The sequence below is a fragment of the Diaporthe citri genome (genome assembly GCF_014595645.1).
Source record: "Diaporthe citri strain NFHF-8-4 chromosome Unknown scaffold_6, whole genome shotgun sequence".
NCBI lineage: Eukaryota > Fungi > Ascomycota > Sordariomycetes > Diaporthales > Diaporthaceae > Diaporthe > Diaporthe citri.
Window position 1 is genome coordinate 356,962 of NW_025064851.1, and position 19,826 is coordinate 376,787.

General features: G+C 38.7%; 6 protein-coding genes across 6 annotated transcripts; 2 read left to right on the forward strand and 4 right to left on the reverse strand.

Moving 5' to 3' along the window:
• Positions 1–8,052: 8,052 nt before the first annotated feature.
• Positions 8,053–9,231, forward strand: INS49_012122 (uncharacterized protein; the record flags this gene model as incomplete). The annotated part of the gene is made up of 2 exons (XM_043172827.1): positions 8,053–8,095; positions 8,561–9,231. The coding sequence occupies 2 exons, from the start codon at positions 8,053–8,055 to the stop codon at positions 9,229–9,231; spliced, it is 714 nt and encodes a 237-aa protein (XP_043022124.1).
• A 1,113-nt stretch (positions 9,232–10,344) lies between these two features.
• Positions 10,345–11,111, forward strand: INS49_012123 (uncharacterized protein; the record flags this gene model as incomplete). The annotated part of the gene is made up of 2 exons (XM_043172828.1): positions 10,345–10,760; positions 10,859–11,111. The coding sequence occupies 2 exons, from the start codon at positions 10,345–10,347 to the stop codon at positions 11,109–11,111; spliced, it is 669 nt and encodes a 222-aa protein (XP_043022125.1).
• An 831-nt stretch (positions 11,112–11,942) lies between these two features.
• On the reverse strand, positions 11,943–13,877 carry INS49_012124 (uncharacterized protein; the record flags this gene model as incomplete). The annotated part of the gene is made up of 5 exons (XM_043172829.1): positions 11,943–11,949; positions 12,066–12,099; positions 12,234–12,341; positions 12,411–13,769; positions 13,835–13,877. The coding sequence occupies 5 exons, from the start codon at positions 13,875–13,877 to the stop codon at positions 11,943–11,945; spliced, it is 1,551 nt and encodes a 516-aa protein (XP_043022126.1).
• Positions 13,878–15,473: 1,596 nt separating this feature from the next.
• INS49_012125 (uncharacterized protein) lies at positions 15,474–16,796 on the reverse strand (the record flags this gene model as incomplete). The annotated part of the gene is made up of 2 exons (XM_043172830.1): positions 15,474–15,922; positions 15,986–16,796. The coding sequence occupies 2 exons, from the start codon at positions 16,794–16,796 to the stop codon at positions 15,474–15,476; spliced, it is 1,260 nt and encodes a 419-aa protein (XP_043022127.1).
• Positions 16,797–18,436: 1,640 nt separating this feature from the next.
• On the reverse strand, positions 18,437–18,832 carry INS49_012126 (uncharacterized protein; the record flags this gene model as incomplete). Its single annotated transcript, XM_043172831.1, has 1 exon — positions 18,437–18,832. The coding sequence occupies one exon, from the start codon at positions 18,830–18,832 to the stop codon at positions 18,437–18,439; it is 396 nt and encodes a 131-aa protein (XP_043022128.1).
• Positions 18,833–19,119: 287 nt separating this feature from the next.
• Positions 19,120–19,498, reverse strand: INS49_012127 (uncharacterized protein; the record flags this gene model as incomplete). Its single annotated transcript, XM_043172832.1, has 2 exons — positions 19,120–19,279; positions 19,368–19,498. 2 exons carry the CDS (start codon positions 19,496–19,498, stop codon positions 19,120–19,122), a joined length of 291 nt encoding a protein of 96 aa, XP_043022129.1.
• Positions 19,499–19,826: the final 328 nt, after the last annotated feature.

Below are 19,826 nucleotides of genomic sequence, written 5' to 3' on the forward strand. Positions count from 1 at the left end.
TACTTTATTTATTTTAATTATATATACCTTTATTTATAATTATTTTTTAATCTTTATTAAGTAATATAAATTTAATTTATATAAATAAAATAAACTTTGTTTTTAAATAATTCTTTATTCTTTATTATATTATAGCTTAAGAAAAAGAATTTTTAACCTTTTAGCATAAGTATTTAAATTTCATTACCTTTATTATTTAATCTTTATTAAGCAGGGCCTTTAAGGATTTATATAAGTACTTATCTTTTTACTTTTATTAATTTATAATTATACTAAGCAATTATTAATTAATATTAAATAACCTTTACTATATAACTATATTTATATATATATATAATATTTATTTAATTAGGTTTTATCTTTATTATTTTATTTACATTATGAAATAAGGGAGTAAATAAGTATTATATAGGGAAGTATTGCATAATACCTTAAGGTAGGATTAATTATCCCCACCCGCTAGCATATTTCCATGCAATTAGCTTTAATATTATTTTAATAGCTATATATTTTTAAATTCTTAATAAAATAAATATTTCTTTATTTTTATAATTTATTTTTAAGCTTTTAATTATAATACTATTAAAAGAAGATTTATATATTATAAGAATTAAGTTTTAAAAAATTTAAATTATATATTATATAAATTAAATAATAAGATTTATAACTTTTATAAATAAATTATATTATTAAAATAATTTAATTAAAATAAAAGAAATTATAATATTTTTAATTGTTTTTATTTAATTTAATTTAATTATATTTTAAAAAAAAAATTAAAAAAGAATAATATTTTATATATTATAAACTTTTTAATAAACTTATTTATTAATAAAAAAAATAAAAATATTTTTAATTATAACTTTATTAACTTTTAAAATATTATTAATAAATTAATAATTAAAGTTCTTTTTTTTTTATAAAAGATTATTAATTTTTATATATAATATAAAATATTTTAATAATTTTATTAATTTATTAATTTTTAAGCATTTTAATAATTATTTTTTATAAAGCTTTTAAAAGTTAAATTATCTTTTTTTAATATACTTTATAAAGAAGTATTTAAATAAATTATAATAATATTATATTAATATTAATTTAAGTAATATAAGATTAATTTTATATTAAAGCTTTTTTTTAATTAAAAAGTAAATAAATAAATATTTCTTTTTTTAATTTTAAAAAGAAATTATAATTTCTTTATAAAAAATATTTAATTAATTAAATATTAATTTTAATTCTTTATTAATTAAAAAAAAATTAAATTAAATTTAAGCATTATATTTATTTTTATAATTCTTATTTATAATTAATTTTATTTCTTTTTTATAAATAAGTTTTTTAATAAATTATATTTTTAAAAATAATATTATTAAAAAAATAATTATTTATAAAATAAACTTTAATACTTATTTATTTATAAAGAATTTTAATTAAAGATTAAATAATTTTATTAATTAATTTAATAATAATTAAAATAAAAAGAATTTTATTAATTTATATTTTAATATATATAATGTTTTTTATAAATAAATATTATAAATATAAATTATTATTTATTAATCTTTTTTTTAACTTAATAAATCCTTTAAACTTTAATTTAAAAGTTTTTTATAAATATAAAAAATTATTTAAAATCTTTTTATTTTTTTTATAATTATCTTAAAATATATTAATATAATTAATATATTAATTAATATTAAGTTTTAATTAAAGTTTAAAAAAAATAAAAAAATGCTTTTAAAAATTAATAAATACTTTTAAAAAATTTAAGCTTTTTTAAATAAAATTATTTTAAAAAGCTTTTAATTTTTTTATTTTAAATTATATATTACTTTAATAATATTAAAAATAAAATAAATATAAAAATACTTTTTAAATTATTTAAGTATTAAGTTTATATTAAAAAGAAAAGTATTTTTAAAAATATATAATATAAAATATTAAAGATTTTATTATTAATAATAATAAATATAGCTTTAACTTTATTTAAATTAATATAAATTTATTTTTTTATAATTTTAATTAAAAATAAAAAGTTTTTATTATATATTATTAAGTTTATATTATTAAATAAAATATATAAAAATTTATTATATTTATAAAGTAATAATAAAAAATTAAATTATAAAAAATAATTATTTATTTTTTTATAAATTATTAAATAAATTAAATTAAAATATTTTTAATTAATTATATTTATAATAAATATAATAATGAAATTAATTTAATATTAAATAATTTATAATAAATTAATTAAAATATTAATTTTAATATTATTTTTTAAAAATATAATTATATTAATTTTAAAAAATAAATTTTTAATATAAGTTTTAAAATATATATTTTAAATTATATTATTAATAAGTATTTAATTAAAATTAAATTAATATTATTAAATATTAAAATATTTATAATATTTATTTTAATAATTATAATTAAAATTATTTAAATTATTTTTTTAAATAATAAAAGTTATTAAATATATATTTTTAATTTTAAATTTATTATATTTATTAAGCTTATTTTTATTATAAAATATTTAATACTTTTTTTAAATTTAATTTTTATTAATAAATTAAATTTTTTTATTTCTTTTTATTTTTTAATTATAATTTATTATTAATAATTTAAAATTAATTATTTTTTATTTTTTTAAAGTTTTTAAATTAAATTTAATTAAGCTTTATAATTTTTATAACTTTATTTTATTTTTAATATTTTTAATTATATACTTTTTTTTAATTATAATAATATTTATTTAAAAAAGCTTATTATTATTTAAAATTATAATCTCTTTTTAATATAAATTATATAATTTATAAAATTTTATAAATATTAAAATTAAATTAATTTTATTTTAATTATTAAGTATTTAAATTATTTTTAAAGCTTTTAATAAAGTTTTTTTTTAAATAAAAAATTTATTTTAATAAATTTATAATATTTAATTATATAAAATAAATTAAATCTTTTTTTTAATAAAAACTTTAATTAATTATAAATATATTTTTTTAAATTATAATTATAAAATTATTTAAACTTTTAATAATATTAATTTTATTAAACTTTAAAATATTTAAATTATAAATTATAAATAAAGTTATTTATAATAAAATTATTATATTAATAAGAATTAAAATCTTTAAAATATTAATTTAAATTTTTAATTTATTATTAATAATAAATTATAAAGTTTAATTAATAATAAATAAAATTAAGTTTTTTTAAATAAGTTTTTTAAAATTTCTTTTTTAATTTTAAATAAAAAAAATAAATAATTTTTAAAATTTAAAAATATTTTTAAAATAAAAATAAATTTAAAAAAGCTTTAAATTAAAAAGTATAATATATATATTATAATAAATTTTATTAAAATAATAATAAAATAAAGAAATTTAAAAATAATAATATTTTTAATTAAAATAATTATTTTTAAAAAATATATTTTTAATATTATTATAAAATATTTAAATTAAAACTTAAAAACTAAAGATATTAATAAATATAATAAATAAAATAAATTTAATAAAAAATACTTTATTAAAAAATAAATATTATAAAATTATAATAAAAAAAGATTTTTAAATTTATATTTAATACTTTATTTATTAATATTATATTAAATTTTTAATAATTTAAACTTAAATTTAATTAAAACTTAAATAAATATTTTAAGTTTAAACTTTTTATATAATTTAATTAATATAAAATATATAATATAATATTATTTATTAAACTTATAAATAAATAAAATAAATATTTTAATTTTATATTATAATTTTTTTTATTTTAAATTTAAGATTATAATAATAATAATAATATTAATTAAAAATTTAAAGCATTTTTAATTAATATTAAGTAATATTTATAAAGTTTAAATTTATTATTTTAATTTTAAGTTTATTATATTATTATATTTAAGTATAATTTTTAATAAAAAATTTAAAATAAATTTAAAGCTTAATAATATATAAATATAAAATTAAGGTAATATTTTATTTAAATATTAAAAGTATAAAAAGTATTTTAAAATTAAAAAATAATTTTAAAATATTTATAATATTATTATAAATTTAATTATACTTAACTTTTCTTTATAATAAAATAAAAATAAATGTAAGCTTTAATTAAAGCTTTAAATTAAAATATAAATAATTTAATAATATTTAATATAAAAAATAAAAAAAGAAATAAAATTAATAAATAATTAACTTATAATAACTTTTAATTCTTTTTATTATTAATTAAAAATATATAAAATTAAGATTATACTTAAATTAAATTATTAATAAAAACAAGCTATTTAAATAAATAAGGAATAGGTTTTATGAAACTTTTTTAAGAATAACTTAGGGAAAAGCTTTAATATAATAAAGAAAGAAAATAAAATTAAAAAAAATCTAAAAAAGAAAAAAAGCAAGTATTTTAAAAATTCTTAAAAATAAAAAAAGCTTAATTAAAGTACTAAATATATAAAAAAAGAAAAGAGTTAATTTCTTAAAAAAATATTTAAAATAAGCATAAAAGCTAGCTTTTTATAGCCAGCTGGAATTTAGCGCAATACCATTTCACACATATTTCCCTACCCCCATCAACATTATAAAAGTATTTAAAGCTTTTATAAAGAAATAAAAACTATAATAAGATAAATAAGCAAGGAATTAAAAGTAATAATAATAATTAAAATTATAATAAAGTAGATTTTAAGATTTAAAGATTTAATTAAAGGTAATAAGGTTTTATTTTAATAATCTTTATATTATTTATTATAAAGTGCTTTAAAAGGGGTATATTAATAAGGGTAAAGAAATATATAAGGAATAATATTATATTAAATTCCAGCTAGCTATAAAAGCTAGCTTTTTTTTTTATTTTAAATATTCTTTTAAAAAATTAACTCTTTTCTTTTCTTATATATTTAATGCTTTAATTAAGCTTTTTTATTTTTAAGAATTTTTAAAAATACTTACCTTTTTCCTTTTTTAGCTTCCTTTTATTCCTATTATTAATAAGGAGTTATACTGCTTTATTAAGTATAAATAGTTTTGAAATGCTATTTTTAATAAAGAAAATATTAATACATTAAGGGGCTGCAGCATATAAAAAGTATATATAAATAAAAAGATTATATATATTTAATATAAAAAATACTTTTATATAAAGTTAATAATTATATATATGTAATGCTTATTTATAATTAATAATTATTACTTAAAAGGGTTTAAGGGGGTAATTTAAGAAATAAATACCTTTTTAAGCTATTTAATAATAATTCTTTCCTTTATTCACCCTTTCTTTATTATTATAAATTACTAACTATTATAATCCTTAAAGGTAATAAGAAATTATTATTATTATATACTTAATCCCTTAAAAATAATAAAGGAATTAAATAATTTACTTAAGGTAAATATATACTTTATAAATAAAGTTTAAGCTTATAAATTAAAGTGTTTTTATAAAAAAAGGCTATTATTTAAATAATTAAAAGTAAGGGTATTTTTTAAGCAACCCTTTATTAACCCCCCTTTATTAATATTTTAATAAGAAGCTAATTAAATAAACTTAATAATAAGCAGTTAAAAAAAGTTAGATTAAAATTTAATATTCTTTTTAATAATTAATTAAAGATAAATAGCCTTTATATATTAACTCTTTTAGCTTTAAAAAATAAAATAATAAAAAAAAAGGCTTTTACCTAATTTCTTTTAAAAAAAGCATAATCTTTATTTAAGTAAGCTAATTAAATTTTTAAAGCCCTTATTTTATATTATATTAATATTAATCCTAAATTACTTTAATTAATTATAAATAAAGCTAATTTAGCCTTTTAATAATTAAAAAAAAGTCTTTAAAGATTTATAATAATATAATAACTTTAAATATTATTAAGGCAATTAAATAATATATTATAAAGAATATATTATATCTTAAAAGCTTATTAAGTTAATATCTTATCCTTAATTATAATAAGGGCATTAAGTATATTATCTTTAATATATTGCTTTATAATAAATTAATTAATATTTAAAAGAAGTTTAGTAATTAAAGGAAATTCCCTTATAAAGATATTAAGGGGAATATATAAGGGGTGGCCAGACGCATTCATGCGTGTACGCGGGTGTGGGGCGGCCGGGATCAGGGGGGGGCCGGAATCTGGGCCGGGGACGTTAGGTCTTTGGCTGTGCTCAGAAGGACGGGATATGCCCCCAAGACGAGGCCTGCGATCTCAATCCCTGACATAACAACTTAAAAAGGTCGATGGTGCTGACAAGCACACGAGGATGGAAACGCATTCAACTCATAGAGTGTTTCTGAGTTCAAGACTTGCGGCTCCGCGCGGGGGCAACAGCTCGATTCAGCCGGCGACACCCAGGCATGCATGAGACAAGAATCAGCGGAGTAATGCCCCTGATTGGATGCACATTGCTTCCGGAACGTATGTAAGCATCAGTTTTGGGCTCTGCACGCCATGCAGTGGAACAACCAGCATTTTAAAAGGCTTCAATCAATTGGCGCAAGACCAGGTGATGTGCAATTTCCCCTCCTCGTACCTTCTGCAAACCCCGTGCCGCCGTTCACCGAGTGCCACTCATTCAAACTGTTCACCTGCGGCTAGCCTGTAGCTGAATGCACCTTTTTGTCAGTGTTTAAAGTTAATAACATACCCGTGTATCCCCCCTCTTGAAGGCTTTTACAGTCCTTGGAACAACAAGAACCTGATATCTCAAGAATGGACCGCGCGAAACTTGAAGCTAGACTGGATACTACGACAATTTCGTCTCTTGCAAGTGACTGTACCTCGGGCTTCCTGCTGTGCGCTATGAGCAGCCATGACCGTGAGCTTGATGCGATCGACGACGCCCGCGGGAGGTTCAATGTCTGGGCCGCAAACTTAGGAGCGTTGCAGCCTCCACATTCACTGAAGTCGCTCGACTTTCGACTGAAAGATGCAAAATTAATGAGAGGCAGTGTTGTTTCCGGATTGAAAAGATTGTCGGATGTGCAGACCAGAAGTACGTAGGCATCTCCATCATTTCTCCCATGCGGTCCAAATATTTATCAAAGGCCTCCCATACAGTATCTCATATTCTTGCCGGAGAGCAGCCAAATCGGAGGCAGGCAGAAGGAGAACTTGAAGAAGTCAATCAAGAAACCAATGAATCAGTATTGGATGAGCTCGATGAACTCCATTTGAACATGAAGACCTGCAGAAGTCGACCATCTCTTTGGACTATCAATCTTCATTCGACGCCTCAGGCCCAAAGGAAAGTTTGGTCAGCTCAGCTCGTTTTCACCTTCGACCAACAACCACCGCGATGTTGTAACCGTTCTGGACAAATTTCCTAAGGCGAAACAAATACCCTGGCTCGCCGACAGACTGGGAAGAGCTAATGACCAACGTCGCCAATTTTTTACGTACCGACAACAACACCGAGGGCATTTGGGCATCAAATCGAAGCGACAGGACGTTCGTCTGCCAACGATAATGCGGCCTTGGAAGCTGCCACCACTGTAGCCACAACTTTTGAAGAGGGCGATGGAGGTCCATCCGAGCCCCGAGATATTCAGCTGGACCAGAAGTCCGTCATTACCACCGCAACCTCTTTTGTTAGTGACTTTGATGACAGTGGTCAGATGGGCCGCCGTGTACCTGAGCTGCCAGATATGACCCTTGATGGTGTCCAGCTGGGCTATAACGAGTTGATAGAGTGCCCGTACTGCCGCACAATTCAATTGTTCACGGATCGTCTCACGTGGAAGTAAGTCACTCCGAAATACTGGTCAAAAGAAAGTGGGCAACTCACCACGACCACCCTCAGGAAGCACATCTTCTCCGATCTGCAACCATACATCTGCACTTTCGAGAACTGCAGTGTCACTCCATTCTCGACGAGGAATGATTGGTTTCAGCACGAGCTGGATAATCACCGTCGGCGGTGGGAATGCATACTCTGTGACAGCCCAAGACCGGCATTCTTACGCAGGGTACAAATCGCAACTCACTTCACGGAACAGCACGAAGACATCGTTACCGAGAATCAGATGGTTCTGATTCTAGACGCATGCGAGGCTCCAATGACTACTAGTAAGTTTGCTGCCTCCGCGTGCCCGCTGTGTTCCGAATGGGTGCCACCATTAGAGGAAGCAATGAATCTTAGGGAGTTCCGCCGACATCTCGCAAGGCATTTGCAGCAAATATCCTTGGAAGCGCTGCCTCTATATATCGAGGGTCTTGTAATTCAAGAAACCCTCGACCAAGACGATACCGTCGAATACAAGAAAGGAATAGTTCTTTTCGATTCGCGTCGATCCAATGACAGCACCGGCTTATCATTTGCCAAAGGGGACGAGGTTATCATCTTAGACAACATGTTCGACGAGAAATTATGGCAGGTACGTGTGATAAGGACCGGGAAGGAGGGTCTGATCCCAGCCGAGGGGGTCAGTATCATCGGGACTACCTCAATGCCCTCAATGCCCTTGAGAGACCTCAGTGCGTACTGCTAGCTGGATTGATCTAGGGAGAGCTAACCGGCTGACCCGGGTATAGAACCTGATCCTTCGAAATTGCGAATATGGACAAACCGTTCCGGATCGTGCAATGTTCAAGCCCAGTTTCTTGGCATGGAAGACAAGATTCTTTTGCTCAAGTTAGGGGGTATTAAGATCAGAGTACCCCGGGAAAAACTGTCGTTTCAAGATCTTGCATACGTCGAGGACATCATCGACACAAAGCTCGACTCCGAGGACAATACAGATTCAGACAGCATGCGAGCTGAGAAAATCATGCCTGACGCTGGCACACCTCTTCATACTGCTCTTTCTGCACGCGTAATCTCTCAGGGCTCCAGCACTCAGCGTGACGGCTGGTTCATTATTCAGGCGTTGTTGGAGGACGGTCAAACCTGGGAGCTGACAAGATATGACGAAGACTTTTACGACCTCCACAAGGGAGTCTTGGCTGAATTTCCCATCGAATTGCGGCCCGGTTTGCTTCTTGACTTTACTAACTTTGATGGAGCTCGTGAAATCAAGCGGCTGCCCGAAATAAAGGCGTATTTGAAGGATCTTTTGGGAAGACTACCTCATATCTCGACTTGCGTGTCGGTTGAGCGATTCTTCGCGCCCAGGGACGGTGATTTCGAGATTGACCCGGTCGACTGGAGAGAGTCGTCTACAGATGAATTCTATTATCCACGGCCCTCCATTGGATCGGACTAAGAAGTGACAACGATGAAGCTCAACCTGAGTACATTGGGGACCTTGTTACTTTGTTTCTTCTCTTCTCTTTTTTCTTTCTCACAGAAAGAGTGACAGAATTGTCAATGAAAACATGGCTAGCAGTATATCGCGGGGTGGATACATATGTAAAGCCGTTGTCGGGCGTACTGTGCTGTAATTATTAAATGTTGATTCTTCCATGCCGAAAATTGCCAGTGATTTCACCAACCGTCGTCGCTAGACCACAAAGAAGGGTCAGTTATGCGGCCCAGCAGTGCGACCGAGGCATGATGGCGTTCATAGTTGTAGTTCATTTCCGGCATGTACGTGGCTCTTTGATTTGGAAGTACGTTGAAGGCTACCAATTATAACCATAAGCCCAGACACTGGTTCTCTATCTGGCTTGCCTGTGGAGAGTACTCCTCAAACTGGAGGTGGACTGTCACGTCTGACGAAGAATGTGACTGGATTGTGTTGGTCTCTCAACACCATGAAACCGATGCCCGGTGGTTGAGCAAAAGCCCTGGCTGCTATGGGCAGCTTGCATTAGGTCGATACCAACTATTTCTCTCCTAACTGCAGCAGGTTGATGAAAGACGATAGATTCTGTACGCTCCTACGTGCCGCCCCAAAGACGCTATAGAAAATGATGACTAGTTAGTTGTACGATCTTTGAGGCAATGCGGCATTTTCCCCAGGATGACGCATGTGAAGTAGACCAACAGGGCCACACTGGCCAGCAGGGCCTGCTTTAGCCAGTCTGGCCTGACGGCATAGTCAGTCGCCCTGAGCTTAATTAAGGTACAATAAAACTGATGGATGGGACGAAAATATGTTCAAACGGGGTGGTTTACATGCCCGAGTGACTGGAACCGACCTGAGCCGACCAGCGGTCCGTCACAGAAGCTCGGGACTCACATACACCCTCACTCAAGGGTATAAATTGCCTGCGCCTCTGCCAATCCGTCGATTCTGGACTTGCGTCCATAAATTCAGAGTCAACCAGCTTGAGTACAGCACATTCATCAACCACCAAGCACGCAATCGCCAACGTACTCTACCGTCAGAATCAACCAAGCAGCCGAACTTGCAAGTTCCTCCTCGTCAGACAAAATGAATATCACCAATCTCCTCACATTATTGGCCTTCACCTTCCAATTCCTCCTGGGCTTGACCCTGGCCTCCCCCGTCTCCCTGTTCTCCGCCGTGGCCCGCTCCCTGAGCCCCAATAGCCGGGTGTCCCTCGCCCCGGTCGCCAGGCGCGATGACGACCACCTCTGCACTGCGTCAACAGACGTCGTATATGAGCACGGTAACCAGACCGACATAAATGACCTCTTGTCCGACTGCCAAACGCTCTCCGAGGCGTTCAAGAACATCACCGACGAGAAGGGCAACATCACCCAGTCGTGCGGGAACCCCCCACCCCCCAGCAGGCGCGCAACCCGGGGCTTCAACCTGTTGGGCTCCCAAGGCAACTGCTCGCTCTGGCTCGATTGTTTCGGAAACGACTCTCGAAATGAAGTGACGTGAGTCTCTGAAAAAAAAACGCTATGCTTGGGCAGAATTTGCCTCCAGGCAGCGAAGTGGTGAACATGCGATAACTGACAACACCTTTGTGTGTTAGGCTGGACTACGGCGACATCGCCGACGTCATCAAGCGGGCAACCGACGGGCTGAGACCCTTTGGAATCTACAAGAACACGAGCATTCTGTCAGTGCGTGCCTCGACGGAGTGCCAGTCTCTGCAGACGACTTGGATCGTGGCGCTCAACAGCAGCAGGTCGGCACCAGGCATAGGACTACAGGATGGGGACTCCACAGCGCAACTGCAGAAGATCACAAGCAACTTCAGTCCTGCAGGAGAGCTTCAGCAGTAAAAGATATCCTCTGTGTGGTAGGAGGAGGCTTTTTTAATTATTTTTTATTGGATGTTTCGGGGAGGGGGTTTAAAGGAATGAGGACACTGAATCCCTCCCCAGTCGACAAACAAGGAAGATTAGACGCAGACCAGCAAACTCGCTACTCTGAATACACATGTGGTCTTCCAGCGCAAATGGTCCGAGATCACCCACCTTGTCATGAGTGCAAGCAAAGTAATGGCTCTCTGACCGATGGCACCCAATACTTCTGAAAGAACCTCTTCATGTCAAGTTCCAGGAAAGGGCACATTCCAGGCCGTACAGTTATATCAATTCCAAGCGAATCTCCGTTAGTGAACGTCTGCCGGTCATTGTAAGCCACTGAAGCCTGAAGCCTAGATGTTCTGACAAAAGGGTGACGATTTGTTATTTCGTAGGCGATTACTCTATGCCTAATATGGACAGCATTCTCACGAAGACCCAAGCCCAAAACAAAACCCGGAGACCAAAAACTACCCCACCGTCTAATAAATATACCCAAAGAAAAGCATAAGCGACAACCTTGGCCAATGAATCCGAAACCCGAACACCTTTTCCCGCCTGTGCGAAGACAGCTCCAATCCGGAAGCCCTCGTAGCCAGTCCGTAACCACCACGATCCCAACCTTCTCAATCAGAAACACCCGTCTAATCAAACCTGACGCCATTCTTATACTTCAAAAAGTCAAGGTACTTATAGGAGCAGTATGAAAGCTCGCAGAGCTCCCCTCACTGACACTATGAGAACTATCCCGACCGTGGCCATCCTGTTCCTCGCCCGTCTCACGACCGCACTTGCAAAGAACTTTGATCATATTCTTGTCGCTAGACCTCGATGGTCTCGGATGCGTCAGCTCACAATCTGCGTTCGCCATAACCACGAAATTGCTACTACCACTGTGGTCACTGCCACCCTGCGTTTGTCCCGACGTACTGTTTGTCTGTTTGCTGCTCTGCGTTCTGTGTGGCTCAGGCATTTCAGTTAGCTCAAGGTACCGAGAAGCTGATGATTTCTGGCGCGGAACGTCTTGACTAGACGGAATGCGTGCTAGAGCAACTATGGAGAAGTCGCTGCCCTCTGTGTGCCCAGAAAATCTCTCACCACTCGTCTTTGGTCTGCCGCCAGTCGCTTCTGGTTTGCTCCGATCTCTGGCCTTCGGTACATCAAAAGGGTTTTCAATGTCCCAAAGTGTTGTCTTGCGCCGAGTACCTTCGATTGATGGGTTTTCAGCATTCCGATGACCTGATGAACCCGTCAACGAATCGTGCCGTTGTTTACCGCCAAGTAGTTCGTCGGCCTGAATTTCTCGGGAGCCGTTCGCGGATGCGCTAGGCCTGAGCTCAGACTCTAGACGCTTCCGAAGCGAGTCGGCTGCCGACATTCGTCTTTTCTCGCTCTGAGAGTATTTTTGACTTGTGAAAGTTGATTGTGATACTCGGGAAGGATGTTGAGTTGTCTCCTCCTGGGCCCCGCAATCCGCTCTTGAACTCCGTGAGGACTTGTGCTTATTCTTGAACGTCGATGAAAGCCTCCTGAGGAAGCTCGGTGGGTCAGCTTCGCCAACGCCCTGCTTGCTACCATCCCCAGCTTCCCTTCGCCCTGTTCGCAGCTGCTTCGGGGATCCTTCGGCCGCGGCCGGACCGCCCGGGAACTTTTTCGGCAGGCGGGACGTCAGTTCATCATGTTCGCCCTCCAAGATCTTGTTCCCTGTGAGGAATGAAGCTGGGTTCTTGTTGCCTTGGTGGTAGTTTGTAGTAAGCGGCGAGGATGAGCTAGGTTTTACCAAGCCTTCAAAAATGCTGATCTTGTCCTTCAGAGGGGAGGAAGGACCAGTGGGTTCACGACGAAACGTCTTAGGCAGCGGCGAGCAAAACAGTGACCCCTTTGAGAGGCTGTCCTCGGGAGAGCTGGTATCTGCCGGTACGGCCGTCACCGAATGCCTTGTGCGCCGTGGATGTTTGGCAATTGCCTCTCGGTTTGCACCTTCCTCTCTGGATTCTGTGGTCTGTCGTTTTCGCACGAAGCCTGAGAGTCCCCGTTCGAAAGCCTTCTTCAGCTCCGAAACCTTGCCTTTCCGCTGTGGCTTTGGCCCCACAGGATCGTCTGGAGGCGTTGGCGGATTTGGAGTCCCATCGAGGTGGTGCGGCAGTAGCGTTGGGATACGACCGTCGTACCTACTAAGCTCGGCAACTCCATCCCGTGCTGGGCTCCCCACTGCATTGGGCGCCAGACATCTTCGTGGCAGGAAATCTTCGGCTGGGTGCTCGTCAACGGGAAGGAGTGGCGCCGACTTCCCCACTGGACTGGCCCGGGTGTTGCCGGATGCTTGTTCCAAGCTGGATTCGTGGATTCCGTCATTCTGATGAATCCCCAGGTCGAAGGACTTTCGCAGCCTAGTTACAGATGTACGACCAGTGGTAGCTGTTGGCGATCCGGGTGGAACCGAAAATGGGGTCGATTGGACAACAGAGGAGACCCTCGCAGGACGAGACTCGGTGGGGAAGCCGTTGTTATCTGTCGGGACTCTCTGGACGGTGGAAATGATGCTCCACGTTTTGGACTTCGGGATGTGCGAGACGGAATAGCCAGGGCTCGAGGTATCGCAGATGGTGGATTCAACGCGGGTGGGATAGAATGCTGGGATTGGAGGACAAGATGTTAGCAGGACAAGGAGAGACTGGATATAAGGAAGGGGTGGTTACCTCGTGAATGACTGTTGTTTCCAGATTGTTCAGACCGGCTCATTTCGACGGGTTGGTCAAGGCTATTGTTGGCTACCGACGAAGCCCAATCTTGAGTGGCTGAACCAGAATCCCATGTGCTCTCTTCTGCAGCTCTGTTGTTTTTTGAGTCACCGGTCGCATCGCCAAATGGGGGTCTCGAGTTTGGTGCAGGACCATCGAGTGCATGCTGGGCCCGGCCGGGATTGAACTGAGTAACAGGGCCGTCACTGCTCAGACGGCACAAGTGTGGAGCTGCTTTCGTTGGCGGCGTTGGAGGGAGGGCATGCCCGTGAGGTTCCCCGACTGGAGGTGGGTAGAGTGTTGAGTTCATTGCCCTGGCCCTCTTGACTTCGACGCTGCAGCTTCTTCCAACAGTTCGATAGACAGTGCTCCAGACACCCATAGACACAGAAGATGATGAAAGCGAGAAGAGCCAGCCAAAGTCCGCAGACAAATGCAATGGCGAACCAGTAAAAGAATGTTTCAGTAGCCTTCACGATGAGGTCGTCGAACGCCATGGGATCAGCCTCGAGGAAATGGAAGGCTTGGACGGGATGTATGATATGAGGGTGTTTCTAGCAGTGCTGCAATGATGTTGATGTTGTTGCTTCAAGCTGCAGGTGAAGGGCCAACAAGGATGAGATGAAGACACGGGATACTGTTGGAGAGGGTGTGTTGCTCCCCATAGAGACGAGGTAAAAGCATGCAGGACGAAGTAAGGCATGCCATGGCAATTTGAGCGGCAGGAACGAGTTGGACTTCTGAGGGCAGTTGACCCCAGTTCAGGCGGGAAGGCTCAATGGTGTGCCATGCCCAGGTCTCGATGAGGGGACTGACTTGTTATTCGGGCATAACTTCTCCGTGCCTATCCCTCTGTAGGTATCTTCTGCTGGCAAACACACCAATGGTGTCAGTGTTGTGGGTACCTACCTAGACGACAGCCTCCTGTGAGACAACCTCGCATGAGACAGCCTCCTGACCTCCTCTAGGATAACCTCCTCTGGGATAGCCTCCTCTAGGATATCCTTCTATGGAACATCCTCCCCATTCAGTTCTGTAGAAGCTTTTGTATATTCAAGGTGGGCGTGTCTACGGAATGGCGCCCATGGTGGCCCGGGGGACAGTGTACCAGCTACCTGGTGTGGTTACCCATCGCCTTGCAGCTCCGAATTGCTACACCCTCAGTGCGTTTGCACACCTTGATTGCATTTTCTCTACAGAAAACTAGGACAGAATAGCAGGAAGGTTGCCGAGCTCCCTCAAAGACCCATACCTGATCATAATCTGCCACGGTGCTCGTGGCACGGCCGTGTTGCCATTGCTCCTACATTCTCATTTAACAACGAGTCTGCTGCAGCCGAATGTAAGATGATTGGCATCAAAACGAGGTACAACGATGATGGCAGCTGGGGAAAGTATTCCATGTAGAACGCATGAATTGTGGCCCTGAATGAATCATTATGCTTGATAGTGTCTCCTGTACGAAAAGGATTGATATTTCCGAGCTTTCTAACCCACTAGCTCAGCCTTCAGAAATTCATTGAGCACACACCACATATCTCTTGTGCCCGCCTCACCATTTCAGGGAAATTTCTTCAGTCATCTCGGGTTTGATCTCCTAGAGCACCTCTTCCGACTGTTGAAAATCCCGATTCACCCTCACCCTTCCACTCTCAAGGTCACCGTCGATCTTTGCCAGCTCCATGTCGACCGGGCCCATCGCATCAGAGCCGCGTTTGGCGTAGGGGCCACTGGAGATCTTAGAAACGACGCCCGTCTTCCCCTGGCCGGTCTTGCTACCCCTATGGCCTGAGTAGACAGTGGCGGTGTTATCGCATTGACTCCAGGCAGGGAGAAGGGGCTTATTGCCCGAGGAAGAGGCATCGTACCGGCCAGGGGCGTTGCCGTTGCCGCTCGCGCGGCTGACCTCGCTGTTGAAAGCGCCGGGGTCCGCGACGCGCTGGGCTACGAGCGTGCCGAGCGGGAGGACGATGATGATGGACGTGTACACCAACGAGCCGGTCTCGAAGTTGATCTTTTCCGAGATCTGTAAGGCGACAAACAGAACTGTTGCAACTCTATGTTAGCCAGGCCTCGTCACGTTTAGTGAGATGGGATTGTTAGGCCTACCTGGTACTAGCATCAGCACGCCGTTGGTCATGACCAGCACGTCCATCGCCGCAACGCCTTTCGTGCTCGGCAGGAAGCTGCGGTTCTGCCACATGTGCGTCACAAGCCGCAGGATGAACATGAAGCAGAACCAGCAGACGGACGCGAGCTCGAGGGCGAGCCAGACGTACCGCAGCCACAGGCGCCGGTGCAGGAAGTCGTACGTGTTGTAGTCCGGGTACAAGGAGCGGATCTGGTCCGTCTGGGCGACGAGCATGAACGCCACCTCCGCGAGCGACAGGACGCCCGAGAAGGCGAGGATCCCCCACTTGTAGAGGCTCGGCCAGAGCTTGACCATCGCCCACGCCTGGAGCATGAGCGCCGCCATCATCAGGAAGTTCTGCGGGATGCTGAACACGGTGGAGCAGAGGCTGTTCCGGAAGTCGACCTCTGACACGTGGCTGAAGTCGCCGGTGTACAGGACGTAGAAGCGCACCCAGGACGACTCGAAGAAGATGGCGAGGAGGATCGTCCGCACCATGTTGTTGCACAGGGCGGCTATGTTGATGTACGAGGCCAACCGCCAGAACTTGCTTCGGGGAGTCATGGCGAGGAGCACGCCCAGCATCATGAGACTGGCGCCAAACTCCACAGAGTACCCAATTGTTCTGCCGACGACGTATGCGTGGTTGGCGTCGATGGCTGTGAGTGATATCACCATCAGGGTGCCGTCTGGCGTCGTAAAGGTGATATTCTGGTTCAGGGGGTCATCCATGCCCATGGCCGTGTAGTTCAGGCCAGGCTCAGCCGGCATGGCTGTCATCGTAGCCATGTTGGAGTCGTGGCGATGTAAGAGAGAAATGTGCCACTCTGCCCAATCATCAGTAACAGCATTCGCTATGCGTGGCCCCGAGTTCGTATCCTCCGGAGGAAGGTCAACTTGCGTTGGGTAAAGCTTTGGTCCAATATTCACGCTCGGAAGAAAGTTCCCAGTCTGACAAAGTCTAGGAAACTGTATGCGAATCAAGATATCTCCGACGCACCGCAGAAGGCGGTCTCAGGAAGATTCCGGTGCGAATTGGGTCGGCGCTGTCCCGACTGAAGCTGTCCGGTTCTCGTATATGTTTTTTCGGTTGGTCGAAGAAAAGAAAGCAGGCGCAGGGTGTGCGAGTATGTGTATCTCAACCCCAGGCAGTCCTGAAGTATCTGGTCTGGGTTGCGCTGAGCTTTGTGAAGTCGATGTTGAGGACTCTGAGGTCAGGAAAATCTCAGATTTCCAAATTTCGCTCGGAAGGAGTGAAGTTGAAGATTTCCTTAACCATCAGTTGGAGCAGAGGCTGGGAAGCTAACAGATGCCGTGCCTCGTGGCTTATAATCGAAGCCGGCGAGAAAATAAGGAGTACCCATGAGTGCTCCATGATTGTGGACAAAGAGAATGCAGCGCCTGACGGAGCACAATATCAAGGAATTTGGAGTAGAATGGGAAAAACAATCTCGGCGATAATGGAATGGTCATGGCTAATTGATATAGCTGCTGCAGAAATAGCTTATTTCAACTTGTCATATCGCAGTGGCGGCAGAGTGGCATGGAGCTTCGTATTGTGCTTGAGAATCGTTAACATTGTCCCCCAAACCTCTGACTTGAGGGAACTCGGTGAACCACTTCATAACTTTGGCCCGCACTGTAACGGGAAAGGTTTTCAAATGGCCCAAAAACCATTGTCTAACCTTTCAGTGTCGGTGATAGTCAGCATGTTGCGTTCTCGACAACCATGTTGACACATGATGGCGTTTGGGCGCACCCGACGTTGCCAGGCACCCAAGCCAGCATTACCATCGCCTTGACACCGCCACGCACGATGCAGTCTCCTTCGTGGTTTTTTTTGAATGTGGTGCTGGCTGACCACATTAGCTTCCTGTCAGATAAGCATTTACTTTCAACCAGATAATCTCCAAGAAGACAGTCTCTTCTGAGGTAACTGCCCTCCAGTAGGACGACCTTCCCTTGGATAATACTTATGTACCACCCATTCACTGTCACAGTCGTCATGATTGAAGACAAGATGGTGAAGTCCTTTTTCCTTTCTTGTTGCTTCGTTTTCTGTCCTCCAACTTGTTGTTTGTAGTGATCTTCGATCTTGGATCAGTGAAGATGTCCCGCTTGTCATAAAGAACCCCCGTTGTGTTCCTTGTGAACGGATGGCATCTATCACGCTTTTGTGCACTGACAAAGCTATTGCTGTTTGTGGGTATTGTTGGCGTGCCATCGTCAGGACTTTTCGGGCGCTGCAGCTGCGAGGTTGGCGATGGTTGGCCCTGCTACATCTTTTTGGTACCTCTATCATCAATGGAGCCGGGATCTTCTCGAATGTTGTTGCTCAGAGCGTCGATTGTAGCTATCAATTGTGCAGAGGTCGATTGGGTGTGTAAATAAGGACTGACCGACGTATGGGACGAAGCTACGTGGGTCATCTACGTGCGGAAACTGAAGATGTTGGAGAAAGAAACCTTCTTCTTCTCAGGTTTTTCAGCCCACTTCTCAGCTGCTACCATCTTTCTCTCCGCAAGCTCGACCTCGTCAAGTTTTGCACTGGCAAGCTTCTTGGAGTAGGTGTGATAGTCTTTGGTCTTGGTCAGGCAAACTTCGTATCTGGCAATCTCGTTGCTAGCCTGGGCAATGGTTTCTGCGCTGGCTTGGACAGTTGTTTTCGGCCAGAGCGTTTCTTCTGTTCTTTGTTGGTCTGCATCTTTTTTGATATCATTCTGCATGGAGTTCAGGTCGTGGTTAGTGATAATCCAGGCGAGACCGGAGCCGCCGGAAGGTAAGCCTGAGTGCAAAAGGGGCCCCAGGGCACCCTTTTTAAACATGTACGCTACGTACAGTAAACCCATCCCCACATTCACTGCCAAAGTCACTTTTATCCTTTCTAGCACTCTTGTGAGAACATAGTATAGTATAAAACCAACGAAAGTCAAACCAGTGGTAGACTGGCATGTTTCTTGGAATTTGCTCATCCTTGCCTGCATGCATGGATAAAAATGGACCAGCTGCCCACGTCATTTATTTTCACCAGCCCACAGAATTGCTGCACCTTCCTTGACAGACTCGAGATATCTCATTTCCAGGGCTGCCCAGCTGCCAACATGGTCCATCTTCAGCCCGAATCACTGCCGTTGAAGCCCATAATCGTATGCACATCGTGATGTTGGCAGTTCATGTGGACCCATGCTCCCGTAAGAGTCTTATTGGAGTTATGGTCCTCTAATTCTTCAGTGGCGGCGGTGATGGTGAGCTGGACAAGGAAGCCCCATATTCTATGATAAAGCGCCATCAGCTGATCCGTTCTATTGCTTGGGCATCCAAGTACACAACCCCCTGCGCACCACAATTTTGAGCACTCACGTTGTACTATCCCCATTGTTGTTTTTCGTTGCGCACTGGAACGAGAGCGAACATCTACCGTACGAGGTTAACACGAAAGGGTCTGGGGCTGGGGAGCAGGGTATGGCGAAATTCCCATTCTCGTCACCCATGTGTTGGACTTTGTTAGAGAGAACAGCGCTGTCCGATATGATCTCAGCTTCATGGGCTTGTGGGCGGGCTGTTCTCCTCCGTGATGTTCAGAAGCACAGGCTGTGATATGTCGCAAGGCGGCGGGTCATCTTTTGTGAGTCTTGGATGGTAGGTAGGGATGCCGAACAAGGAGGCACGGAAAGCCATAGTGAGGCTTAAAATTGATGTGAACGTTAAGATATCTGTGAGATTCATGCTGCGCTGTCGAGGAGAGAGTCCGTACTTGAGTATGTCAGTACTTGAGTTGATTTTGGGGGCAGCATGTGTGGATGCTTGCTGGTGATTGGC